This window comes from Pipistrellus hanaki, assembly GCF_964339955.1.
Source record: "Pipistrellus hanaki genome assembly, chromosome: 6".
In the NCBI taxonomy this organism is placed as follows: Eukaryota; Metazoa; Chordata; class Mammalia; order Chiroptera; family Vespertilionidae; genus Pipistrellus; species Pipistrellus hanaki.
In genome coordinates, this window is record NC_140508.1 from 12,894,602 (window position 1) to 12,919,027 (window position 24,426).

The 24,426-nt window shown below is 51.9% G+C and overlaps 1 protein-coding gene across 5 annotated transcripts in view; it reads left to right on the top strand.

Moving 5' to 3' along the window:
- Window positions 1–24,426, top strand: part of NFATC2 (nuclear factor of activated T cells 2) — a 152,436-nt gene that overhangs the window by 73,392 nt on the left and 54,618 nt on the right. For all 5 annotated transcript variants that reach the window (XM_084886990.1, XM_084886989.1, XM_084886991.1 and 2 more), the window contains exons 4-6: window positions 3,097–3,299; window positions 4,247–4,419; window positions 19,362–19,502. In XM_084886990.1, coding sequence (XP_084743116.1) covers window positions 3,097–3,299; window positions 4,247–4,419; window positions 19,362–19,502 — 517 coding nt within the window. The remainder of the gene's footprint in view (window positions 1–3,096; window positions 3,300–4,246; window positions 4,420–19,361; window positions 19,503–24,426) is intronic.

Sequence of the window (24,426 nt, forward strand, 5' to 3'; positions counted from 1 at the left end):
GAGCACTGGCTCCGGCGCTGGATGTATGTAAATACTGTCCTGGAAAGACCTGAAGACCTGAGACGGAAATGTGCTGGTGGGAGAGATTCCAAGCAGAGAGACGGCTGGGCAAAGGCCCGGAGGTGAGAAAGAGCTTGATGTGCTCAGGGATGAGGAGGAGGGCCGGGTCGGCAGGGACCTAACGGGATGGAGGGCGGAGAAGGCAGAGGCTGGGCTGTTGGAAGCCTCACAGACCACGGCATGGCACCACATTTCAGTTTTACTCTAAGGCCACAGGCAGCCTTTGGAGAGTTATAAGCTGGAGAGTACCTTTGTCTGGTCTGCACTTTTAGAAGCTCGCTGGGCTCGTCTGTAAAAGACCAGCAAGAGGCCAGTTAGAGGGTAGCGATGGTCACTCCAGGGAGAGGCAATGGTGGCTTGGACTACGTGTGCCAGCAGGGGAGGGGACAGAGGGAGCTGAACTCAGGTGGGGCCGTGGGGACGTGACAGGTTTTGTCTGCAGGTGTTCCCTGGGTGTTTATCGGGAATACACCCCGCCTGTGATTTCTGCTCTTCTATCATGGGAGCAGGAAGGAACCTTAGGGCACAGTCTGCCTACCTATTTTTTTTTTCTTCCTACGTGAGGCTGTGTTTCCTACTTCCTTCTAAATCCAGGAGGCAAGATGAGGAAATGTATTTCTCTTGGCTCTGCAGGCAAAGCAAAAGCAAAATCTCTTCTCAACACTGCCCTTCTTCCTTTGATTTTTGTCACTGATAACAGCGCCCTGTTCTTCCTCCTGCGTGGGGGGTGGGGGTGGGGGGGATAAGAGGCTCTGCCCTGGGTTTCCGTCTTTGCCCCAGGATGCCTCCTGGGTGTGGACCAGACACCCATGTAAATGCCATGGGCGTTGGCCCAACAGATTACAGCAAGATGGTCCCCTGCCTCTGCCACTCCCAGCCTGTGTCCTGGTATAGTTTATAGAAGGGGACGAGAGAATGCCATCTTTCTAGGCTGGCATTGTCCAGTGGAACTTCTCTCGATGACGGAAATGCTCTCTATCTGAGCTGTCCACTACTGTGGCCACTGGCCCCGTGTGGCTATGCACCAATTGACATGTGCGACGGAGAAACCAAATTTTCAAATTTGTTTAAGCTTTGTATGGACAGCACAAGGCTGATTATCCGTTGGACCTTTGCTTTTTGGCAGCTGACTGGAGATCCCGCTGAAATGTTGTAGAACGTTATGGAAGGGCGGGATTTCAGTGAGCGGTCACTTGTCATAGTTCCCCTCGGTTGGCAGAGAGAGGCACAGAGGATGCAATGATTTGCCCAGCGTGTCTCAGCTGGGGAGTGGAGGACAGGAACCCCTCTTCATGTTCATTTTCGCAGGTTTCCAGAAATGCTTCCTTCCTATAACATTGTGAATACATTTAAATTCCTCTGACCGCCTTCTCAGTCTTGGTCTGCTCCTCTATCCTTAGAACTGATCATGGTGTGGTTCCTTTGGAGCTTGTCCTTCTACATATTTTCCTATTCCATTTACGTCTATACAAATGGGTGGATTGAAAGCACTCGGCACTTTTAAAATAAGTTTTATCACAGTATCCATGCTTTTCTACAAATTGCTTTTCTCTTTCCACAGTAGGTCTTAGATCTTTCTGGATGCGTCCAGAGATCGCTATCTTATATGTATTTTTAATTGCTGCAGTCTTTCATAGCCTGGTTGTGTCATATTGCTCATAAGCCTATTATATGACTAATTATTTATTGCTCCTTATTTTTATAATAAACGTGTTTGTGCATATCTCCTGCATGCACAAGATTTCCCCTGGAAATATTGAGAAATGAAATTATTGGGTCATAGGGAATATGCATTTTTAATTTTAGTAGTTGTTACTCTAATACTTGTTAACATGGTTTTACCAGTTTACATGCTATCAGCTGCTTGACAGCACCTGTGTCTCCATGGGCTGCAAAACACCTGATATGATCAAATATTTACTTGTGGGTCAACCTAACAGGTGAAAAATGGATCTCATGGTTGTTTAATTTGCATTTTCCTATTTGTAAGTCAAATTGAACATCTTTTCTATGATATTGGCTACTTGTTTTTCTGTGAATTACCTGTTCAAATCTCTTGCTCATTTTTTCTGCTGGATAGTTTTATTAATTCATTCAGCAAACACATGCTAGGATGTAAACCGTATGCCCAGCATTATTTTAGATGCTAGAGAGTTTGTGGCAAGTTGCCAAAAACAGACACTCCCACCCTCAAAGAGGTGATGGGCTAGGTGTGGGGGAAGCTCTAAGCGAAAGGAATTGAGGAAATGAATCTTTTGTTGGATGGGACGAAGAGAAGCAGGAGATAGGGAGAGACACTGGGTGGGACTCGGTGTTAAGTAGAACGCCTGGGAATCTCCTCCTTGACTTGGTCACTTGTAGGCATTCTTTATATAATCTGTGTCCTAGTCCTTTGTCTGTCATATGTTGTACCAATTTCCTTCCAGTCTTTCATTTTCTGTTGTCTTAGATGATGGTACTTTTGCCTTGCTCATTCTTTTCATCTATTTATTACAAAATCAAACTTGTTGGTTGCAATGAGGCATTAAAAAGTGGAAGTCCACTTGTATGCATGCATATAGGCATAGCCAATGGACACAAGACACTGGAGAGGAGGGGGGAGGGCATGTTCCCGGGGGCTAGGAGAGGTCGGGGGAAGGTTAATGGGGAAAAAATAGACATATGCACTACTCTTTGTAATACTTTAAACAATAAAAAAGTGAAAGATCCTTCGTCCCAGACAACCATTGTCAAGAGCACAAGCGTATCTCTGATTACTTTCAATTCTCACTGCCATGCAACACTCCGTTCCCGGACGCCGATGGCCACGTAAGCATATTCTTCGGGCTGTTTCTTAATGTCGTTTATTGACGCAGTCCCCTCTGGCTGGACTCAGAGTCGCTTCCAGGTCTCCATACCCCGAGACAAGACAACGATCCTGTGCCCTTCCTCTTGCCCAGGAGTTTCTCAGATCCTTCTGTTGGTTGGACCCCAGCCTCCACGCCCTGCAAGTCCCTGGAGCTGCCATAACCTGATTCTGTGTTCTCTCCCCCCCAGCTCCACGGCTACATGGAGAACAAGCCCCTGGGGCTCCAGATCTTCATCGGGACGGCCGACGAGCGGATCCTCAAGCCCCACGCCTTCTACCAGGTGCACCGGATCACCGGGAAGACCGTCACCACCACCAGCTACGAGAAGATCGTCGGCAACACCAAAGTCCTGGAGATCCCGCTGGAGCCGAAAAACAACATGAGGGCGACGTAAGGGCCGGAGCTGAGGGCAGTGGGCTGTTCTGGGAATGAGTGGGGCCGGGGGCAGGGGTTTGGGAGAGGGGACCCCCTGGGGCTGATGGGAGCAGCTGGGGGTGGTGGTTCCCAGTATGTGGTGGACCCAGAGCAGTTACGGTTTTAAAGTTTCCATTTTAAAAGCTCTTTACCTAGATATTGTTCCTAGGTGTTCCTTACGCATCTTTGGGGTATGTTGGTTGGGATGAGACTAAATTCATTTACATTACAATTTTTATTATATCTACAGAAAGTTATTAAGTAATGAGAGGTCAAAACTCACCAAGTGATATGCATGTGGCTAAAATTTGGGAATCATTGCACCCCTGTATTGGAGTTGAAAAAAACTTATTAGAAATACATCTCAGGAAAACTTCGAGAAACCAAGAACTCCTCTGCACTATACTGTTCTCTCAGATTTGCCAGTTGCTAACCTTTTTCCCATTTGTTTGATCACGCTCCATTTTTTGTCCTGAAGTCAGTTGCAGAAATCATGCCTTTTGACTTTTTAAAAATGTCCGCATTCATAGCCTAAGAACAGGAATGCATTCTTCCGTGGCCACAGAGCATTTATCAAACCCCAGGTGCTAATGCTGACACCACTGTTATCTCTTGGGCAGTCCAGGAACCATTTGCGCAAGTTGGGTGTCTGAGTTTTTCAGATACTTCTGAGGGTCGAAACGTTGGCATGAAAAATCTCAGTAGAGAAGCCAGTTCCCTGGGGAAGCCTCTCTAGTTACTTTCTAAGTATTTTACTCCCTTCTCCGTATAAGTCCCTGGCTGGAATATTTATCAGCGCGTTGCAGTTTCTCCGTGGGGTCTGGCGGTAGAATTATCTGGCTTCCCGGGCGAAGGTGGCTTTGTGGGGGACCTTCCCCGCTCGCCGGATGGGTGGCCGTAAACGGGTTTCCATCCTCCGGCAGCATCGACTGTGCAGGCATCCTGAAGCTGAGGAACGCCGACATCGAGCTGCGCAAAGGCGAGACGGACATCGGCCGGAAGAACACGCGGGTGCGGCTGGTGTTCCGGGTGCACATCCCCGAGGCCGGCGGGAGGATCGTCTCCCTGCAGACAGCGTCCAACCCCATCGAGTGCTGTAAGTGGGGCTCTGGGCAGGGTCGGCGTTTGGAGTAGACTGTATGGGACGCCCCCTCCTCCCTTACAAGGCACCCTGGGCCAGGTACCCGGCAAAAATCACCAGACCCACAAGGACCAAGAGTGGGCCCCAGATGGCCATAGGGGCGGAGCCAGAGCACATGGAAGGGCTTCTCTCTGCTTCTATTTACTTGTGGAGGGTTTTGCGGCCTCACAGGAAATTAAAAAACAATATGGCTACTGAGTAGCCCACAGCTTTGTTTAGAAGATTGGAGATGTATAAATGTTCTGGTTTTTAAAACAGTGAGATGGAGTTGGAGTGAGTTCACCATACGTCGTGTCTTCTTTTTTTCCTCTGTTTTTCTTTCACTAAGAATAACGATGATATGACAGGGCTCATGCCTGTTGGGCTCGTTGAATACTCACAGCAGTCCTTGGTGATGGCTGGTGTCACATGCACGTTTCACAGAAGAGAGGGAGGGAGATGAGGGGTAGGGTGACACAACCCAAACGTGGCAGGGCGGTGATTGAACAGGAGCTTTGGCGCCCAGGAGCCATGCTCCCCCACCCCCCTCAGCCCATCCCGGTGTGTTCACCGAGAATCCACTTGATGTCGGTGTGGTGCCAGGGACCTGCACATGAGCAGGGTGTCTTCTCTGCCCTCCACGAGCTGACGTTCTGGTGGACGTAAAGAGGCCCGAGCACAGATGCAGGAGGCTGTCAGGATCCCCTGCGCAGCGGCCACGCTCTGCCGTGGGGAAGGGCTCTGGGCTCGTTTCCAACAGGCTGGGAAGGAGGCAGCTCCTTGGAGCGCACTCTTAGGCACTTTCTGCAAGTTTTGTCGTTGGTTTTGCAATTAGGCGGGACAAAGCTTATTGTTTGCTCAGTTTTGGAGGGTTTAGAAATCATTTTTAAAAGCATAAAGAAGAAACAAAGTAACTATTTTTTCAGAAACAAAGGCCATTTATATTATTTTGTTAGCCTCTTCTCAGAATATTTTTTTTGTGTTGTGATGAACATGTTCTATATTCAGTTACGTTTCAGGACTTTTTCTTTTTTCTTGGGCATTTTACCATATCGAGGGGTCAAAAATCGGTTTTCTACAGAAGCCAGGGAAGTGATGGACATGAGTCAATTGGGTGGGGTGAGCAACAGCCGGGGGTGGTGGAGAGCAGGGGCCAGGATGGCGCTTCCCATCTCAATAGACTGCTGCTACTGGACTCGGGCCAGAATGTCCACGTGGGCATGTGACTTGGTGTGGCCACGTCGTCTGACTTTTTAAGATAAACCAAAGTCTCCTGATTTTTTTTTTTTTTTTTAAAGCAGCCCCAAATTCACAATTCTTTATGGATCAGGTAAAACCGGCACACAGGGCTTTGGTTAGTCATAGGTGGTCTTAATCAGATACTAATGAAGAAAGGGCAGGCATGACTATTTTGTGCAGAAAGGGCTGAGGAAGACGAGCCCTGAGGACCAGAAGCCAGCCAGGAGAGAGGCTGGGCCCTCTGTGGGAGAGAAGCCAGCCCTTGGTCTTGGTTGGTCTTTGGGAGGAGAGGAAAGAGCCCCCGCCGCCTGGGGGTCAAGATGAGGAACGGGCCGAATGTGGTGGTGAGTCTGTGCTCGGATGCTAAAAGAGAGAGACCCAACAGGAGGCCACATGGGAAGACAAGCGTTGACAAACATAGCTCAAAAACATTGGAATTCCCCTTCTTTACCCAGCAGCCCCCGCCCCTGTCCTCCGAGTGCTAGTCATGGTGGCTGCCCCACCACAGCCTCGGTTTTGAACATCTGAAGATGGTTTGGGAAGGAAACTGAGGCTCTTCCTCTGTGAGCTGGGGGGGGGGGGGGGGGGGGGGGCAGGAGAGTTGTGAGAAGATAAGGACGCCCTTTTCTGGCAAGTGACTCACTGCCCTGGATGGGGCTGTGGTTAGTAACAGGGTGGGAAGCAGGAGGCCTCAGGAAGGGCCACACACAGGGTCCCTCACGTCAACGTATCTCCTGCTGATCTGAGCCTTTCCCGATCATCACCCAACCACAAGCACCTCCCTTGAGGTCTTCCGGGCAAGGTCAAGTTTGCACCCTGAATGCCGGCTGTTTTTCTTTTCTTTAAGAAAGCAGTTGGCTGATTCTACTACCTTGCTTTGAGAGATAAGGGAACAGACTTTCTTGGTAAAGCGATTCACTCCTTTTTCATTCCTTGGGAGCAAATCCAGAGTCTCCAGCTTCCCAGTCTGTGAAATACCTTCTTCTTTTGGTTTCTGCCACACCACTCTTTCTTGCAATGCCAAGTTGAGCTACCAATTAGCCACTATCCCTCTCACCCAGACTATTTCGCTATTTTTGTTTCCTTCTTTGTTCTAAAATCCTAGACCAGTCCCTGGTAGTTTTATTTTTAATTTTTATTTTTTTTTGAATATTTTTTTTTCATTTTTCATTGAAGTATTATATGTGTAAATATCTTACCATTGTGCCCCCCACTCCCATACATGAGTTTTATAAATACATGTTGACTGAATTGACTTACCGTGTGAGAACCTTCAGGAGATATTCCATAGATATGTATTGACAATTAGTTCACCACATGGATTGGCACAGTGTGTGTGTGCAAGGACTGTTTACTGACAGATTGGCTTTGTGTGTAGCCCTTGGGGAGGGTGCGTGGGGAAGGAAAACACTCCGTGGGCTGGGACCTATTTGCAAGGATCACTTATTTACCTTGGAGGTGCCTTTTGTGGAACATCAGAGGGATCGGGGTAATTCTCAGATTCCGGTAGAAAAAAGCTTGAACCAACCACTGGCGGCCACTGCCTGGAAGGCAGACTATTTGCCAGGTGTGCCAAGTCCTTATGCTAGTACGTACCCACAGGCCAGCGTGCCGGAGGTCGAGCCTCACCTTTGCACTGACGGGCGCCTCATGTGTCTAGTCTTCTGTTTCCACATCCTCCGTGTTGCCAAGGAGATACTTTTAGTTCCTCCTTTGTTCTCAGAAGAGTATTTTGAACCTGCTCCAGCCTTCTAAGCTCCGGACGCCGCCTTCACCCGCTCCCACTCCAGGCAGATAGCCGTGCCTCCCACGGCTCCCAGCACATGGGAGAGGCCAGAGGGGCACACCCTCATCTTCCTGGCAGCACACCTACCCACAGATCGCAGCAGCCCTGGGCCTGTCCTCCTCCGGCCGCCTCGAGACCGGACACTCCTTCTCCTCACAGGGGCTCCTCAGTGTCCTCAGCTCCAGCTCCAAGTTCCCTGTGGGGGTTGAGCCCTTGCTTCCCTCTTGCCTGAGTGTCCCAGGGCTGGCTGACATAGCCAATTGCCACCAACTGACAACAAGGAAGCTGACAACAACACAGTTTTATTCTGTCCCAGATCTGGAGGCGGGAGGCCCAAGATCAAGGTGTGGGCAGGGCGGTTCCTCCTGGCAGCTCCGAAGGAGAATTTGCACCAGGCCTCGCTCCCGGCTCCCAGAGGCCTTGCTCCCGGCTCCTCCGCTGGGAGCCACATCACTTGATCACCTCCGTTCGCAGGGCCCTCTTCTCAGTGTCCTTTTGCCTCTCTCCCGAGGACACTCCCACTGGACTTAGGACCCACCTTCATCCTGATGGCTTCATGTCCATCCTCTTCTGATTCACACCTCCCCAGGCCCTCTTCACAGGAGGCCACAGCCTGAGGGTCTGGGTGGATGGGAAGTTTCGGAGGGGGCTCTTCACCCACGACACCTCCTCGGCAACATTTCTTGACTTCACTTCCCTCTCCGGTCCGCACTGGCTCTTTCTCCACCGGCATCCTTCTGTGACGTGCAGGCTTTCAGCGACTCTGTCACCTCCGTCCAGAACACTGGCTCTCCAACTTGGAAGCAGCTGGGGAGTTTTGAAAAAAACAAAAAACAAACACGATGCCCAAATTTGCTGAGTCGGTTGGTCTGCACGGAGACTTTCAGAGGGACCCCAGGGATTTTGGGGTGTGGCAAAGTTTAAGACCCACTGACCTTGTTGCCCCCACCCCCTCTGCCCCACACCTCCTTCCGTCAATTGATAACTCCTTCTTATCTGAGGTCCCTGGATGGACGGCCCCTTGAGGAGGAAGCTTGCTGCTTGCTCTGGTCTCACAGGGTCGGGCCCAGCAGGTGTTAGCCAGGGCCTGGCACATAGCAGCCGTCTCTAGAATGTTGGTTAAAAAAAAAAAAAAAAAAAAAAAAAAATGAAAGAATGAAATCAAGCATCTCCGGGCTGCCTGGCAGGAGAGAAAGGCAGTGATGAGCTGTAACAGAGACGACCAGGTCCTTCTGTGAGAACCCCCCTGAGGGTCCTCTGCCCAGAGGTCTCTGTGTGCATCGCATCTCAGAAAACACCCAAAGTGGTTTCCCACCCACCGAGCCCAGCCCAGCACGTGAATCCACTCTCCGCAGTTTGCAGGACTTGGGGGCAGGTCTGACTAGAAAATGGATTTTTTTTTCCTTTTTTTTAAATATATATTTTATTGATTTTTGTACAGAGAGGAAGGGAGAGAGATAGCTAGAAACATCGATGAGAGAGAGTCATCAATCAGCTGCCTCTTGCACACCCCCTACTGGGGATATGCCCGCAACCAAGGTACATGCCCTTGACCGGAATCGAACCCGGGTCCTTTCAGTCCCCATGCCAACGCTCTGTCCATTGAGCCAAACTGGTTTCAGCTAGAAAATGGATTTCTCCTTGGTCTTTTCAAGCTATCCACATAAGTCCATGTCACTGTGGGATAATTAAGGGGCAATAAATTGCACAGGTTGTAAGGCTTCAGTTGGGTGGTTTTGGACAAATGTATGTCCCTGTGTAAACACCACTCAAAGCAAGACAGCATGTCCCCTACCCTCGAATATTCCCTGGTACCCGCGGTCATGGCCACCCCTAGTCCCCCCTCCCCCACTCCCAGGCCCCTGTGGCTCTGATTTCCATCAGCATAGATCGGCTCTCCCTAATCTAGAACTTCACATAATGGGATTATGCGGCTTCTGTGTGTGGCCGTTTGTGCCTTTGTGACCCGTGGCCGTGACTGCGCGAACAGTACTGGGTTGTATGAATGTAACAATTGTTGACTTACCATTGATAGACATTTGTTGTTTCTGGGGTTTGAGCACGGAAGATAAGGCTTCTGTGAAGAGTCCGGTTCAAGGCCTTTTGTGGACACATGGTTTCATTTCCCTGGGGGAAGTGTATGCTTCAACTTTTGCATTTTCACTCTGTACCAGAGTGTGAGAGGCCCACGTCCTCACTAGTATTTGATGTTGATAGTATTTTCCATTGCAGCCATTCTAGTGAGTGTACAATGGCATCTCCTTGTACATAGGGCATAGTTTGCATAATTAGAATTTCCCTAATGACTAATGATTCTGAGGCCCGATCTGTGCACTTGTTGGCTGCCTATATGTCTTCTCTGGAAAGGTGACTGTCAAGAGCTTTAGCCCATTTAATGTTTTGGGTTTTTGTTTTGGTATTTTGGATGGAGTCCTTTGTCAGATCTATGTATTATGGACATTTCCCCCAGTCTGTGGCTTGTCTATTACTTTTCTTAATTGTGTCTCATTAGGAGCATCAATATTGTATTTTGATGAAGTCTGATATGCCATTTTCTTTGGTTTGGTGTTTAGTACTTTTTGTGTACCCCCGGGAAATCCCTGCCTCTCCGAAGGTAGCAAAGGTATTCTCTGTTTTTTTCTATAAGCTTTTTGATTCTGGCATATAGGTTTAGCGATATGATTTGACTCAGATAAATTTTCGATATGGTGTGAGGTAGGGGCGAGGTCCATTGTTTAGGGTGGTAGTTGGTAGTGTGAGCCTGGGCTCAAATCCTGCCTCTGCCACTTCCTGACTGTTTAGTGCTGGGGAAGTTGCTGAACACTCTGAGCCTCGGTTTCCTGGTCTGTAAAATGGGAAGAGTGACAGTGCCTGTGTCATCCCAATGGAAGAACCTCCACTCTCTTGCGGCGTGTCTCAGGCTTTGCCGCTGGCAGCCGTCCCATGGCTTTGCAAAGCGGACCTGACACATGGCTGGCTTCCCCTTTGTCACTGCTGAGAGCCCAGGGCAGGCAGCAGGAGGCAGGTGTGGGAGTCTAACAAATGCCGATTGTTCCAGGTAGGCTGGCAGCTCGCAGCACGCCCTGCTGCTGAGGAGGAATCCAGATGGTTATCTGGCCTGTGCAGTGGGCCGGCTGCAGGCGGTGGCAGGGGAGTTGGGTTTGGGGCCAGGAGCCCAGGATCGGGGTGGCTTTTCTGCTGATGACTGTGGTTACCTGGCCACATGGCTATGGCCCTTCCCTGAGCTGGCTGTGTCGGGGCGGGGAGGGCAGAACCACCCTTTATGGAAGAGCTTGGGTGTGGCTCGCCGGTTCATGTTAAGGTGTTTCATCCTCACCATGGTCTCAGGAGACTCACCCGTTTGTTCAGAAATATGAATGGGGCACTGACGTGTGCCGATGAGTGTTTGGGGCACAACATGCAGCCTTCTTAGAGCTCCCATACCCGCAGGCGGAGCTTCGGAAGGTTAGGGTTAGGCGATTTGCTGCGGTCACTCACCTGGCCCAGGGCAGGGCGGAGAGCTCCGGGTCTGTCCAGGCTCCTGGGTTCCCAGGCAGGCGGGATTCGTGGGGCCCTCAGGAAGGGCTTCCTGTGGAGATTGAGGGGCTGCCTGCTCGCACGTTGGAATGGGAGAGAGAAGCAATAGCCCCTGCTCCGGACCTGTGCTGTGTGGATGGGAGGAGACGACCGGCCAGGCTGGCCGGAGGTGTTATTGCTCCACTTTCTTTCCTTTTTCCCCCCCTCTTTTTATCATTTTCTTAAATTAAGGTATTATATGTGTACATACCTTACCAATCCCCACCCCACTATCTTTCCTTTTTCCTTTTTCCTTTCCTTTCTTTTTCCCCTTCCTTCCCTCCTTCCTTCCTTCCTTCCTTCCTTCCTTCCTTCCTTCCTTCCTTCCTCTCTCCCTCCCTCCCTCCCTCCCTCCCTCCCTCCCTCCCTCCCTCCCTCCCTTCCTCCCTTCCTTCCTTCCTTCCTTTGAGTGGAAGAGAGAGGGAAAGACAGAGAGAAGCATCAAAGTGAGAGAAACACATTGATTGGTTGTCTCCTGCATAAGCCTGGACCTAGGCCTGGGTTGGGAAGGATCCCGCAACCAAGGTATGTGCCCTTGACTGGAATTGGACCTGGAACCCTTTGGTCCGCAGGTCGATGCTCTATCCACTGAGCCAAACTGGCTAGGGCTTACTGCTCCCCTTTCCATGAGGAAGCTGAGGTCCCACACAGTCCAGAGCTATCAGGTGGTCTCGTGCACTGTGCACCCCACTTACGCACCCCGCACCCCACTCCCACGGTTCACCCTCACAGAGGTAAACCCCGCACTCAGCGAGAATTGGCTTCCTCTGTCCCAACCTCCCGCTCTCAGGGAAGACCCAGGAATGGCCAGGGCGGGGGCCTCAAGGCCTCAGGGGCTGGTCTGCTGGCCCTGCTCACGGCCCCTCCCCGGCGAGGCCTGAGTCAGCACCGTATCCTGGGCCAGGCCAGGCTCACGGCCAAGGACAGGGGCCTGATGAGGAGACAAGACAGGTTTACAGCAGCTGAGAGCCTTGGCCGGGAGCAGTGAGTGCCGAGCCAGCGGGAGACGGCAGGAGGACCCTTCCCGCCTGGCGGGGCCGGCCGGCTGCTTTCCCACTGGGTCCGTGTCCATTTCACTAAAAAGGGGCCCCTTGAAGTGGCGGAATCCCACTGTCTGGGTCCAGATCCCGCCTGTCGGCTGGACTTGGCTGTGAGGTCTCAGACGTATCCCTTTTCCTCTGGGAAACTCAGCCCGGAGTGGGGAAGAATCCGTGCTTTGTGACCTTCTGAAGTCTAGCAATGAAAATAAACACCGCAGTCGCTGAGCCCTGACACGGTGCCACACGCTTCCTATGCATTAGCTCATGTAATCTGCAAACGGCCCTCTGAGGGGGGACCGTGACTTTCCCCATTTTATAGACGGAAAGAAACAGCAACAGAACAGGCACAGATTAAGTGACTTGCCCCAGGTCCCCAGCGAGGATGGCATCGAGCTGGGCTTTGAACTTGGCCGGTGACACGGCCGCATCCATGCCTTTGCCCACCCCCCTGAACTGCCCACCCCTCCCCCCGCGTGCATGTTTTACATCGTAAACCAAAACGCGCATGTGAGGTGCCTGGGTGCTGAGGCCTGTCGGCGGCGGCAGCGGCTGTAACTCTCTGCCGATATTTGCAGAACCCGCCGCTCTGCGTAGACAAGCTTTCCCCACCGGCCTCTCCCGTCTCCCCGAGGTCCTCGTGCAGGTTGTGATTCTTGGCTGCTCACCCCTGTGACGGAGCGGCCTGCAGACAGGCGGGCAGGAACGTCCCCGGCTCCAGGCCGCCCTGGCCGGCCCCGAGGACCCCGCGCCGGTCCCTCTCCCCCGGGGAGGCTGGCCGCGGTGCTCTGCTCCCCGTCAGCCACCGTTGCCGGTGAAAGTAAACACCCAAACTGGTTAAACCAACAGCGCCCTGTTGATTCAGAGCTCATAAAACACAGGAACCCCGGGCCGCTTTATGACGTGCCAGAATCCGGGGGCAGGGGGAAGCCTGAGGAAGCCTCCTGGCGAGGGCCACCGCCAAGCGCCTGCTGCACGGGTGAGCCCGGCCCGCAGGACGCCTTTACGAGGGCGGCCCCCCGATTGGGTGAGAACGTGGCGGGGGGGTGGACTGGAATCTCTGACGGTTGAAAAAGCCCAGTGGGTGTCGGTGGGGGCTGCTGGGGGTGGCAGAGCGGGCCCGGGAGGCCCAGTGGCTTCCTGAGAGCCCTCCCACAGGCCCTGGACCGTGTCACCCCAATTAGCAGCCATAGGTGTTAGAGGTTGCATCAGAGAGCGAGGGGGAAGTGGACCCCGGAGGGTAATTTTGGTGGCTGTTTGCCGCTCCTCGGTTCCTCTTTCGGAGGCTAATTGGGTTCGTTCGCTTTGCCCCTGGGCTCTCTCAGGATGCCAGGCCTCCCCCAGAGGAGGTCCCCTTGTCCTCAGGTGGCCTTTCAAGTGAGGAACTTGGCTCTCAAGCAAATGTGGGTAATAAGTCACCTGGAAAGATTGTTCAAATGCAATCGCCAATGTCCAGCCTTGTCTAGGAGATTGGAGAGCAGTGGGTCAGAGAGTGGCCCGGGGCCCGCGGTTCACTGAGCGCCTCCCCAGCCGGGCGATTCTGCTGCCGGCGGCCTGGGAACCTCACTTTGAGAAAGGCTAACCATCGGGGCCAAGAAACCGGGTTATGGTTTGGGATCCACCGAGACCAACGGTAACGAGCGCCGTCATACGTGAGAACACGTGGATGTGGTCAGCACCTATTTGGTGAACACAGCATAAGACAACAACACCTAGCCAGTGCCAACCACAAAGAAACTGCCCAAGAAATGATGGTGTGCGGTCTGGTGGGGCTTGTTGGCCTCTTTTCTCTGTGCTGTACGTGACATCCTGTGACAGTCTCCCTTTTCATCCTGACCACAGCCTGTGGGATGGGTCAGTTAACAATCCCCTCCTTCAGATGGGCACACTGAGGGTGAGGGTTGGGAAGGACCATCCAAGATCACGTCGTGGAGACCTGAGTGGGACTGAGTTGTGTCCCACACAACCGCTTCCGCCCTGGCAGGAGCTGCCCCTCGATGCGGGGAGCTCTGAGCCTCTCTCTTCTGTCTGTGAAAGGGCACTGATCGCGGTTTCCTTGACTAAGGGTTTAAAAAGATCCCAGGTGGGCAAACGTCTTGAAAATGAGCAAGAAAGAGGCATTTTGAAAGTTAATGAGAGTAAAGACTGCTTTCTTGAGGGGTAACTGTGTTTTTGGTCTCACATCACCTCTGTGTATTTTTAATTGTAGTAAAACACATATAGCACAACATTTACCATTTTAACCAATTTAAAACGGGAGTTCAGCCAAAACCGGTTTGGCTCAGTGGATAGAGCATCGGCCTGCGGACTCAAGAGTCCCGGGTTCGATTCCAGTCAAGGGCATGTACATTGGTTGCAGGCACATCCCCTGTGTGGGGTGTGCAGGAGGCAGCTGGTCGATGTTTCTAACTCTCTATCCCTCTCCCTTCCTCTCTGAAAAAAATCAATAACATATATTTTTTTAAAATGGGAGTTCAGTGGCATTGAGTACATTCACAGTGTTGCACGGCTGCCACCATGATCTGGTTCCACGACCTTTTTACGACCCCCCAAAAACCCCGCACCCATTGGCAGACACTCCCCAGCCCCGGCACCCACCAGTTTCTGTCCCTATGGATTTGCCTCTTCTGAACATTTTATACAAATGGGACCAGCTAGTATGCGTCCTTTTGTGTCTGGCTCCTGCAATTCAGCATAATGTTTTCAAGATTCATCCATGCTGCAGCCTGTATCAGCACTTCATTCCGTTCTATGGCTGAGGAATATTTGTGTACAATAGACCACATTTTGTTTATCCATTCATCCATTAATGGGCATTTGGGTTATTGGTATTAAATATTTTGCCAATTACATGCTAATCACGTCCACATGTTTATACTACTAGTAGGAGGACCCAAGAGGACTGCCATTGGTGGGATTTTATTTATTATTATCATTTTCTCTATGATATCTTTATTTTTTAATATATTTTTATTAATTTCAGAGAGGAAGGGAGAGGGAGAGAGAGATGGAAACATCAATGAAGAGAGAGAATCATAGATTGGCTGCTGCCTGCATGCACCCCCCTTGGGGATCGAGCCCGAAATCCAGTCATGTATCCTAACCAGGAATCAAACCATGACTTTCTGGTTCATAGGTCGACAGTCAACCACTGAGCCATGCCAGTTGGGCTATGATATCTTTATTTTATCCTCATTCTCAAAAATACATTATCTGGGTCCACAATGGATATTTTCTCTAAGTACACTGAAAATATTATGCCTTCCAGTATTATAATGTTTTCTTTTTTATTATAGTTGTCATGCAATATTATATTAGTTTCAGGTACAATATGATTCATCCTTTATGTTCCTTACCATGTGATCACAATAAGTCTAGTAACATCTGTCACCAGGCAAAGTTGTTATAGTAATACTAGTGGCCCAGTGCACAAAATTCATGCACTCAGGGGGGCGGTCCCCCAGCCTGGCCTGTGCCCTGTCCCAGTGCGGGAGCCCTGCGAACCATTGCCCCAAAGAGGTAGGCCTCCGCAAGCCTCACGTCCCCTGGTCCAGCGCCAGGAGCGGGGACGTGAGCCTCGCGCAAGTCCCTATGCTGCAAGTCACCGCCCACCCACTTCTGCCGGGCACACAGCCTCCTGCTGATTGGTTGTTACGAGTGAGGGCGTCATGGCCATTTGCATATGAGCTCTTTATTATATAGATTGCCTCTTTTCTCTGTGCTGTACATTACCTCCTGTGACTGTTTCCCCCCCGTGATTTTTTATTTTATTTTATAACTGGAGATTTGACCCTTATTCCCCTTCACTTTTATCCCTTGTCCCCACCCCCCTTCACCTGTCCTCTGGCAACCTGTTAGGATTTCACAGAGAAGGCATCGTGACTAAGAGAGGTGTTGGGACGGGCCCAGGGTCACAGGGCAGGGAGTTGGCAGAGACAGGACTGGAGACCATGCCTTTCAGACCCCAGACTCAAGCGGCAGGCACCAGGCATTCTCCCGTGGCTGCTGGGGCCCTGCCTTACCCTGCGGGGACGGCGCCTCAGGCCAAACCTGGGGGCCCACGGGAACATCAAGGATTGTTTTTAAAAAATTATGCTGGGTCCTCCCCTCGGACCCTTGAGGTCAGGATCTCTAGAACAACGGTTTTCAACCGGGGACGATTTGGGCTGCCTTCTCCCCAGGACACCCAGCCCTGCTAGGGGCCATTCCGGCTGTCCACAGGAAGGGGTGCTGCTGGCACCTAGTGGGTGGAGCCCAGGGATGCTGCTGGGCCCCCACCCACAGCGTGATGCAGCCCATGTCGGTGCCCAGGCGGAGAACCGGCTCTGGAATCAGGCCCGGGCGTGTCTGCATTGCTAAAGCTCCCCAGCCGACCCTCAGGTGCAGCAGAGCCCAGCAGTGCTTCTCGAACTCGGTGGAACCCGAGCACCACCTGGCACCCTGGCTAAGCTGCAGATTTGGGTTTAGTAGGCCTGAGGTGGGGCCCGAGGTTCAGCATTTCTAACAGGCACCCCGGGGTGCTGGCACTCCCGGCCACACGTGGAGATGCTAGCCTGCAGTACCGCTAAAAGCTACATTTTCCTGAAAAAATGGTGGTTTCCCTTCGGGTAAGGAGAAGGGATGGGAAGGGCCAATTTGGCCAAGAGGGAATCGGTTGGTTGCTCAAAACGGAGACGCTGAGGGGAGCAGCAGAGAGCCTACTTTGGGAAACGGACCTGTCGTGTTCACAGCGATACACTGTGATTCACAGAGCAGCTGGCCCGCTGGCCGCCCGTCCCACTCAGCCCTCATGGTCACGGCCAGTCCCCGGCCCGGCTGGCTGGGAGCCCCTGGTCAGCTTGTCCAGTAGCAGTGACTCAGGCTTTCCACCTGCAGAACCGGGCAGAAGGCTCTTACCACCTCCCCACCCGTCCCTGGGGCCGCGGCTCCCAGCTGGGCCGCCCCCCCCCTGCCCCCCCCCCCCCCCCCATGCATCAAAGGCCAAACTTAAAAGCTGGGACCATTTTTCCAGGCAATGTGGCTGCTGGTTCTTTCACTGCCAATAAACCTCCATGTGTAGCCGCTCAATTAGGAAGTCATACAAGACGCGTATATTGAAAGAAGGGATTAATAACCCGGCCCATGTGGGAGACATTAGCTTCTGTGGACGGGCCTTTTGGATACACTAGTTCACTCCGAGCTGGCAGCCCCCGGAGCAGCGCTGGCCGGCCGGGCCCTGGGAGCAGAGAGCTGGGGCCGAGCAGGATGGGGAGACAGACCGTCGGGGGAGCACGGTGTGTCCTCGGCCTGCACTTGGAGAGAGAAGTGTCTGGGAGCATCTGTCTGGTCCACACCAGATTTCTTAAGTGTTACCAAGTGCGTGGTTGCTCCCGAAGGAGCCGGTTCCAGGGTAGCTCTGGGCAGAGGGAGGGGACGCTCGCCACCTGGAGGCTCAGGCCGGCCAGGAGGGGAGGGTTCGGTTTGGGCCTCGGGCCTCACACGGCTGCTGCCCCGGCTCCCGGATGGGGCGGTCCGTGGGCCCCTGGCACAGAAAGGGCTGGCCCTCCGCCCAGTTCCCGGGCTCCGGGAGGCAGGCCAGGAGCTCTGGCTGACTCACCGAGGAGAGGACCGGCCTCTTGGACCCACGCATGCTGCCAAGGCGAGGCCTGAGCAGACGGCCCCTGGTGCTGCTGGGACCCGGTTCTCACCGGCCCTGGGAAGGGGGCTGGGGAGGGTCTCCATCCTCCCTGCAGCAGAGACAGAGGCGGAGCCTGGCTGGCGTGGCCAAGGGAGGGGCCGGCGCTAGGCTCCGCAGCTCTGGGGTTCCCACTGAGCTCTGCCACGTAGCCTTGGACACGTGGCGACCTGACTCCTCTTAGTTTTAATTTTCCCCCCAGTCAAGTGTGCATGATTTTAATACTTCCTTCCTCAGAAGGCTGCTGTGAGCATTCAAGTATATCATTGCAGTAAAGCGCTCAGTGCGGGCCTGCCCATTTTTCCTCCTCCGTTATTGTCAGTATACATGGACGCTTAGATGTGAGAGAGGCAGAGATATGTGTGCCACAATGTATTGAGATATTTATTCCTATTCATCTGTCCGCCTGTCCATCTGTCCTTCCATCCATCCAGCCACCCACCCGTCTACCTGTCCCTCCCTCTCCCCCTCCCAAGCACCACCTACTAAGTCCTAGCACTGTCTCCAGCCTCGGGCTTACGTCACACACAAAGGCTTACAGTCTGGGGTGGGGGGTGGGGGGTGGAGGTGGGGCAGAGAAAAACCTGCACCAATAAAGCCACAGGTCGTGTCTCTGTAAGTGGAAAGTTCTTTGGAGAAAAACAAAGCAGGGTAAAAGCAGGACAAAGGCATGAGAGGGAGAGACAGACAGATGAGTTGGACATGGGACCCGCTATAAATGCGAGGGAGGAGGGTAGTGGAGCGGGGTGAGGAGGCCTCGCTGAGGTGGTGGCATCTGAATGGGAACCTGCAGGAAGTGGGGAGGGAGCCCTGTCAGTCATCAGGGCAGAACCTGCCAGAGAGAGAGGCACTCCAAAGTGCAAATGCCCCAAGACAGGAGTGTGCTGAGTGCGTCTGAGAGACAGAACCTTCCAGAGTAAGGCTGGGGCAGCACGAGCAAGGGGGAGTCAGTTGTAGGGAGTGAGGTCAGGGAGATGGAGGGGCAGATCAGGGATGCCTTCCAGAGGATGTCTGGGATTGCTAATGAATTTCACAGCGAATATCTAAACCCTCAGGAACCAGGTCCTAACGGGTCACATGTGTCCTCTGAAGGTCAAGTGCAGAAGAGAAAGCACATTCCAGCAAAGGAAGTCTCAAAGAACAGTTGATTTGCCTATCGTATATAATGAAGAGTTAACATGCTAATTAGACTGGATAGCAGAACCACTGTCCGGATGACCTTCCCAACGAAGCCAGGACTGCAAGGGGCTGCAAGGGCCAGCCGAGGCAGCTGGGGCTGCAAGGGTTGAGCCCCTTGCATGAATTCCATGCACCGGGCCTCTAGTCCTTTCATAAAAATACAGTAATCAAATTCTCATTTGCCTTTCCCGACCATTGATTCAGGAAAAGAAAATGTGTTGTTAGGAGAAAATTCATCCAAATGACTTGGACACATTTACAGAACATGACGTGTGCTGTCAGGTTTCCTTACAGGGGTGGTGATGGCTCCACATTTAGACATGACGACAGGTGAAAAGGTGGGCAGAGCGTGTCCCAGCTCATGGCCGTGAAACCAGAAAGCCTTGCTCGAGTGTCCTCACAGCGGCTTCTTGTCTTCTGTCCGCAGCCCAGCGGTCCGCCCACGAGCTGCCCATGGTGGAGAGACAAGACATCGACAGCTGCCTGGTGTACGGGGGCCAGCAGATGATCCTCACGGGCCAGAACTTCACGGCCGAGTCCAAGGTCGTGTTCACGGAGAAGACCACAGGTAGGGCCCTCTCAGCTCGTGTGTGTCCCCTGGCCATGCGGAAGCCACCACCTTCTGGTTCTAAGCAGCATTAACTGGGGTTGGATATCATCCTAGAGACTCGCATATTCTGCCCCTTTTCCTCGCCCTGATGTTTCCCAGGTCTAATGAATTTGATGGTGACACGGTTCAGCATTGTGTGAATGTGCCATAACGTGTGTTAGCTGATCCTGGGTGATTTCATTAAACAAGAAGGCTGTCCTCTGCCAATCCCAACACTTTTTTTAAAAAAAAATTGTTTTTTTTTGTTTTGTTTTGTTTTTTTCACATAGGAAGATATACTTTTTCAACTTCTTACTATTATCCAGAAGGGAGGCCAGACAGCACGGTGATCCGTGTGCCTGTTCTGGGCCTGGGTATCCTCGGTTCCCATCTGGCTCCTCTACTTGCTTGCTGTGTGATCTTAGGCGCATTACCTAACCTCTCTGTGCCTCCACTACCTTATGTATGAAATGATAGTAACAGAGGGTTGTCACAGGGTTAAATGAGTTACTACACGTCGAGTAACTATAACAGCACCAGGTATATCGTAAGCCGATCAACATTGGCTACTTAGGTTTAATTATAAATCGAGTTGCGATTAGTCCTCTTATACTTTTAAGATTAATCTTTTTGACACAAATATCCATGTGCATCTTGTTTATTTATGGTGTATTCCTAGCAGTGGAATTCAGGAGAGTCCTTTCGAGGATGTTAAATGCAGACTGCTAAGTTACCTTCCAGAAATGTACACATTGAAACTCCCACCAGTACCACCTCAGACGAGTTTCCCCCCTCCCAGCAGTGCCATTTAAGAAAGTTAAAACAATGCACTGAATTGGTACTTCTTCTTATTTTGCATTCCTCTGCTCTGAGAAGTTTAATGTTTCTGTTTATTGGCCGTGTTGTAGTCTTTCTTGCGTGCATGGTCTGGTAATGAGTTTTGTCCCTGAGGCTGAGGCAAAGAGAAAAGGATCGGAAGCAGGAAAAGCATCAGTTTATGCGGTTATTGGGCAGTTGTGGGTGACAGACCTCGTTCTTTTCTTGTGATGGACATGATTTCCGTAGGTTAATTAAAAGGGGTGTCGGTGTCTGTTTCTTGGTGTATGGCCTTTCGGATGACGCAGAGACTATAGCAGGCAGGCTGTTGTGGACTTGGGCACCGCCCAGCACCTCCTCTGGGGGCTGCCCTTCAGTCTGGATGCATCATGGATCTGTGTGTGTCATGAAGACACTGCTGGCAGGAAAGGCAGAGTGTCTGGGGGAGGCGAGCTTCTTCCCTCTTCACACAAAGCTTCCTCTTGGGATGGACCCTGGGGATGGGCCCTGGGGATGGGCGGGTTTGGGAGTGGACTAGAGGGCTCATGGTGGGTCAGTGGTGGGGCAGTGAGGGGTTAGGAATGCAGGCATTGAAATGGATGCATTGCTTTCTATTATGTGTTATTCAACACTGTACTTATTCCCATTTTATCGGGCATTAGGCTGCTTCCAACTCCGAGCTGTTATAGGTAGCTCGGTGATGAGCATCTTCTCCGTTCGATTTGTCACTTAGATGGGAACTCGCTCTATAGCCAGCCTGCTGGTGTTCAAAACCCTGCCCCGCTACTTTCTAGCTGTGTGACCTTGGGCAAGTTAGGCATCCTCTCTGGGCAACAGTTCCCTCCTCTGTACAGTGAGGAGGATGGCAGTCCTTCCTCATCGGCTGGTCTAGAGATGAGGAGTTCATCATGTTTGTGCCTATAAAATGCTTGGTAGATAGGAAGTGCATGATACGTTAGCTAGCGCTGTTTTGCTTCTCTCCTATATGTGGGACAGTGGGTTTAAGAGGGCGTGCACTTTTTAAAGTGTCCTGGGGAGGCTTGTCTCTCAGGTGCTGGGAAAATGTAACACATTTTCTGTAGCAAGACTTTGTAAGGCTCTGGCGAGTCAGAGGGCAAGCCAATTTGCCGAAGTAGAGGCCATTTAACACAGGAACTGCTTTGATCAGCAGGCAGAGGCCAGGTACAGGCATAAGCTTGCTCTAGTCTGCACCTGGGTAAGGTAATAGGGAGCCATGCTGGGCTCTTGAGCAGGAGATGCTATGAAATTAGCCTCTTCGGATTTGATGCACCTCCTGTCACAGGCGCCATGCTGCTGGCTTTCTGCTGGCTTTCCTAAGAAGTGAATGGCTTCGCAATGCCTTATGATGGAGAGAAAATGCTAATAACATGCAGATGTCTTGTCATCGGCGTCCTGGTTGGCAGTTCCTGAGGGGGGCCGGTGGAACCAGGTAGGGATGACTCGGATGCCAGGTCCTGAGAGTTACCGCGGGGTTAGGGGCAGCCAGCGTTCAGTTGTCCGGGCGCTCGTGTTCTCATGCAGCTACTCAAGGGGGCCAGTAGTGTTTGATGAGTGAGGGAGCGAATGGTATTTACTCTCTGGCTTTCCTTCTCCTGGCCTTGGAGGGAATCTCACAGTTTCCTCCTAAAGGGAGGAAAACTCAGAGCCCGCTGCATGTTCTGAGAAGAGTAATAGTGACAGCTCCCTGTGACTGAGCCCGTCTGTGGGCGGGCCCTTCGCCTGCCACTCTCCCCATGCTGTCCCCTCTAACCCAGCACCTGGGGCGGGGCGGGGGGGGGGGGGCGGAGACAGACGGCAGAGAAGTCAGGGGGCTCACCTGAGATCGTACCCAATGTTGTCCAGTTTTTCTACCTTCCTGGGCTCAACTTCTGTCTCTGTAAAATGGGGTAGTAACAGTCCCTTCCTCCTAGAGTTAATTGCAGAAATGAACAGGGTGTGCTCAGTGCACAGGGAGTGCTCATTGAATGACGACTGCTAATACATTGTGGTCTGTCCAGTGTTATCATAGCTCAGTCCATACACAGGGTTTATTTGACACACACTGCCCTCGGCGTTGGCCTTGGCTGGGCAGCTGGGGGGGGAGGGGGGAGGGTTGCATGCTGTGGGGGTTACAGGCACAGACTCTGAGGTCAGAGGTCAGACAGCCTACGTTCAAATCCATGATCTGTATTTAGTAGTTTTGGCATCCCGGGTAAGTCGCTTCACCTCTCTGAGCCAGTATTTCCTCTTTTGTAAAATAGAGATGATTTACTTCTCTTGAGAGATGAGGGGATTAAATGAGATCATAGAGCTTGGCACATTGTAGATGCTTATTAAATGTTAGTTTCTATTATTATCATTATATTTAGTTGCTGGAAGGACAGAAGGTAAGATTTTTAGCTCATGGGACTGAGAGACATTGAAATACCATAATAAGTAATAATAAACTATGTACCAGGCCTTGTCCTAAGCAATATATATATTAACTAATCCGATTCCTCATGACAGTCCTACACGGTAGCCACTGCTCTCCCAATTTTACTAATGAGAAGCTGAGCACAGAGAGGTTAAGTCACTTAGTGAAGATCACACAGCTTTCGAATGGCAGTGTTGGGCGTGACCCTAGCCAACCTGGCTCCAGAGTCTGTACCCTTAACTGTTAGCTGTTCTGCTCTGAAAAGCTTAGAGCCGGGTTAATTTGGTTGAAGACCTTCTAGCTGCTCTGAGCTGCTGACTTGGGCCATTTTGTGGTGAAATCAAGCTCTGACTTCTGCAGTGGGTCTCTGGGGCTGAGAGGATGCAGTTCGAACCCTTTCATGAAAGTCTAATGAAAGAATCCCGGGTGAATGTGGTTCCTGGATGGATGCCAGCAGACCCCCCCTCTGCGCCTCCTCCCGGGAGTGGTGGGCCTCCCGGCGGGATGCCTGGCTCTGGGTGGCTGGGGCAGACAGGGGGCTTGCTATGTGTTTGCAGGGACCTGCTTCTGTTCTTTTGACCCCAAGAACTCGCTTCCCAGCCCTGGGCTGCTTTCTGCAGGGGAATCCCTGTTGCTCAACTTCTTTTTTCCAAAACGCATCCCCGTTCCCATCTCCATGGACCGCTTGGCCGGGAAGGCGCTGTGGGGCGGGGTGGAGTGGAACAGCTGAAGTTTTCCAAGGAAGGGGAACCCCAGCTGGTCCTCACATTAAGGGAAGGTGGCAGCCTCCTGGGCTAATCTTAGCCCCCACGCTGGGTCACCGCGATCTTTTTATAGCCGTGGGCCGAGGTGGAATCGGTGGTTTCCACGCCAGCATGATGACAAATTGGCGAACGGCGGGAAGGCAGAGGAGAGGGGCAGCCTGGTGTTCCTTAAGTTAGAAGCCTGGTGTTTTGGAAAAAGGCCTCTTATTTATAGCAGCGTGATTACTCTGATGATTAATATTTTATTACTAATTTTAATTATTTTCAGGGCTTCTCAGAGCCTGGCCCTCACTCATCACCTCCGATTTCAGCTTTTTCGACCTCCTCCACTGCTCTGCTTACTTGGCGGCCGCTGCACCGGCTTCCTTCTGTCCCCAAACAGCCCATGCTCGTTTCTGTCTCAGAACCTTTGCTTTTGCAAGCTCTTCTTTGAAGGTCCTGCCATCATTTCTCTATGAAGCTCGCCCTCCTCTTCCTTCATGCCCCCACCCCTCCTTGCCCATCTGCTCTGAAGCCAGTCACCCTCCCCTCCCTTTCCCCCTATCAGCTCCTGTCCTACTGGCCTGCTCTGTTTTCTCGGGAGCACTTAGCGCTACTGAAATGATCTTTTTTTTTTTTTTTTCTTCAATATATTTTATTGATTTTTTTACAGAGAGGAAGAGAGAGGGATAGAGAGTTAGAAACATCGATGAGAGAGAATCATCGATCAGCTGCCTCTTGCACACCTCCTACTGGGGATGTGCCCACAACCAAGGTACATGCCCTTGACTGGAATAGAACCTGGGACCCTTCAGTCCACAGGCTGATGCTCTATCCACTGAGCCACACAGGTTTCAGCCTGAAATGATCTTGTCTGTTCATTCACTCATTTGTCATCTCCCTCGCTAGACTCTTAGTTCCTCGCGGG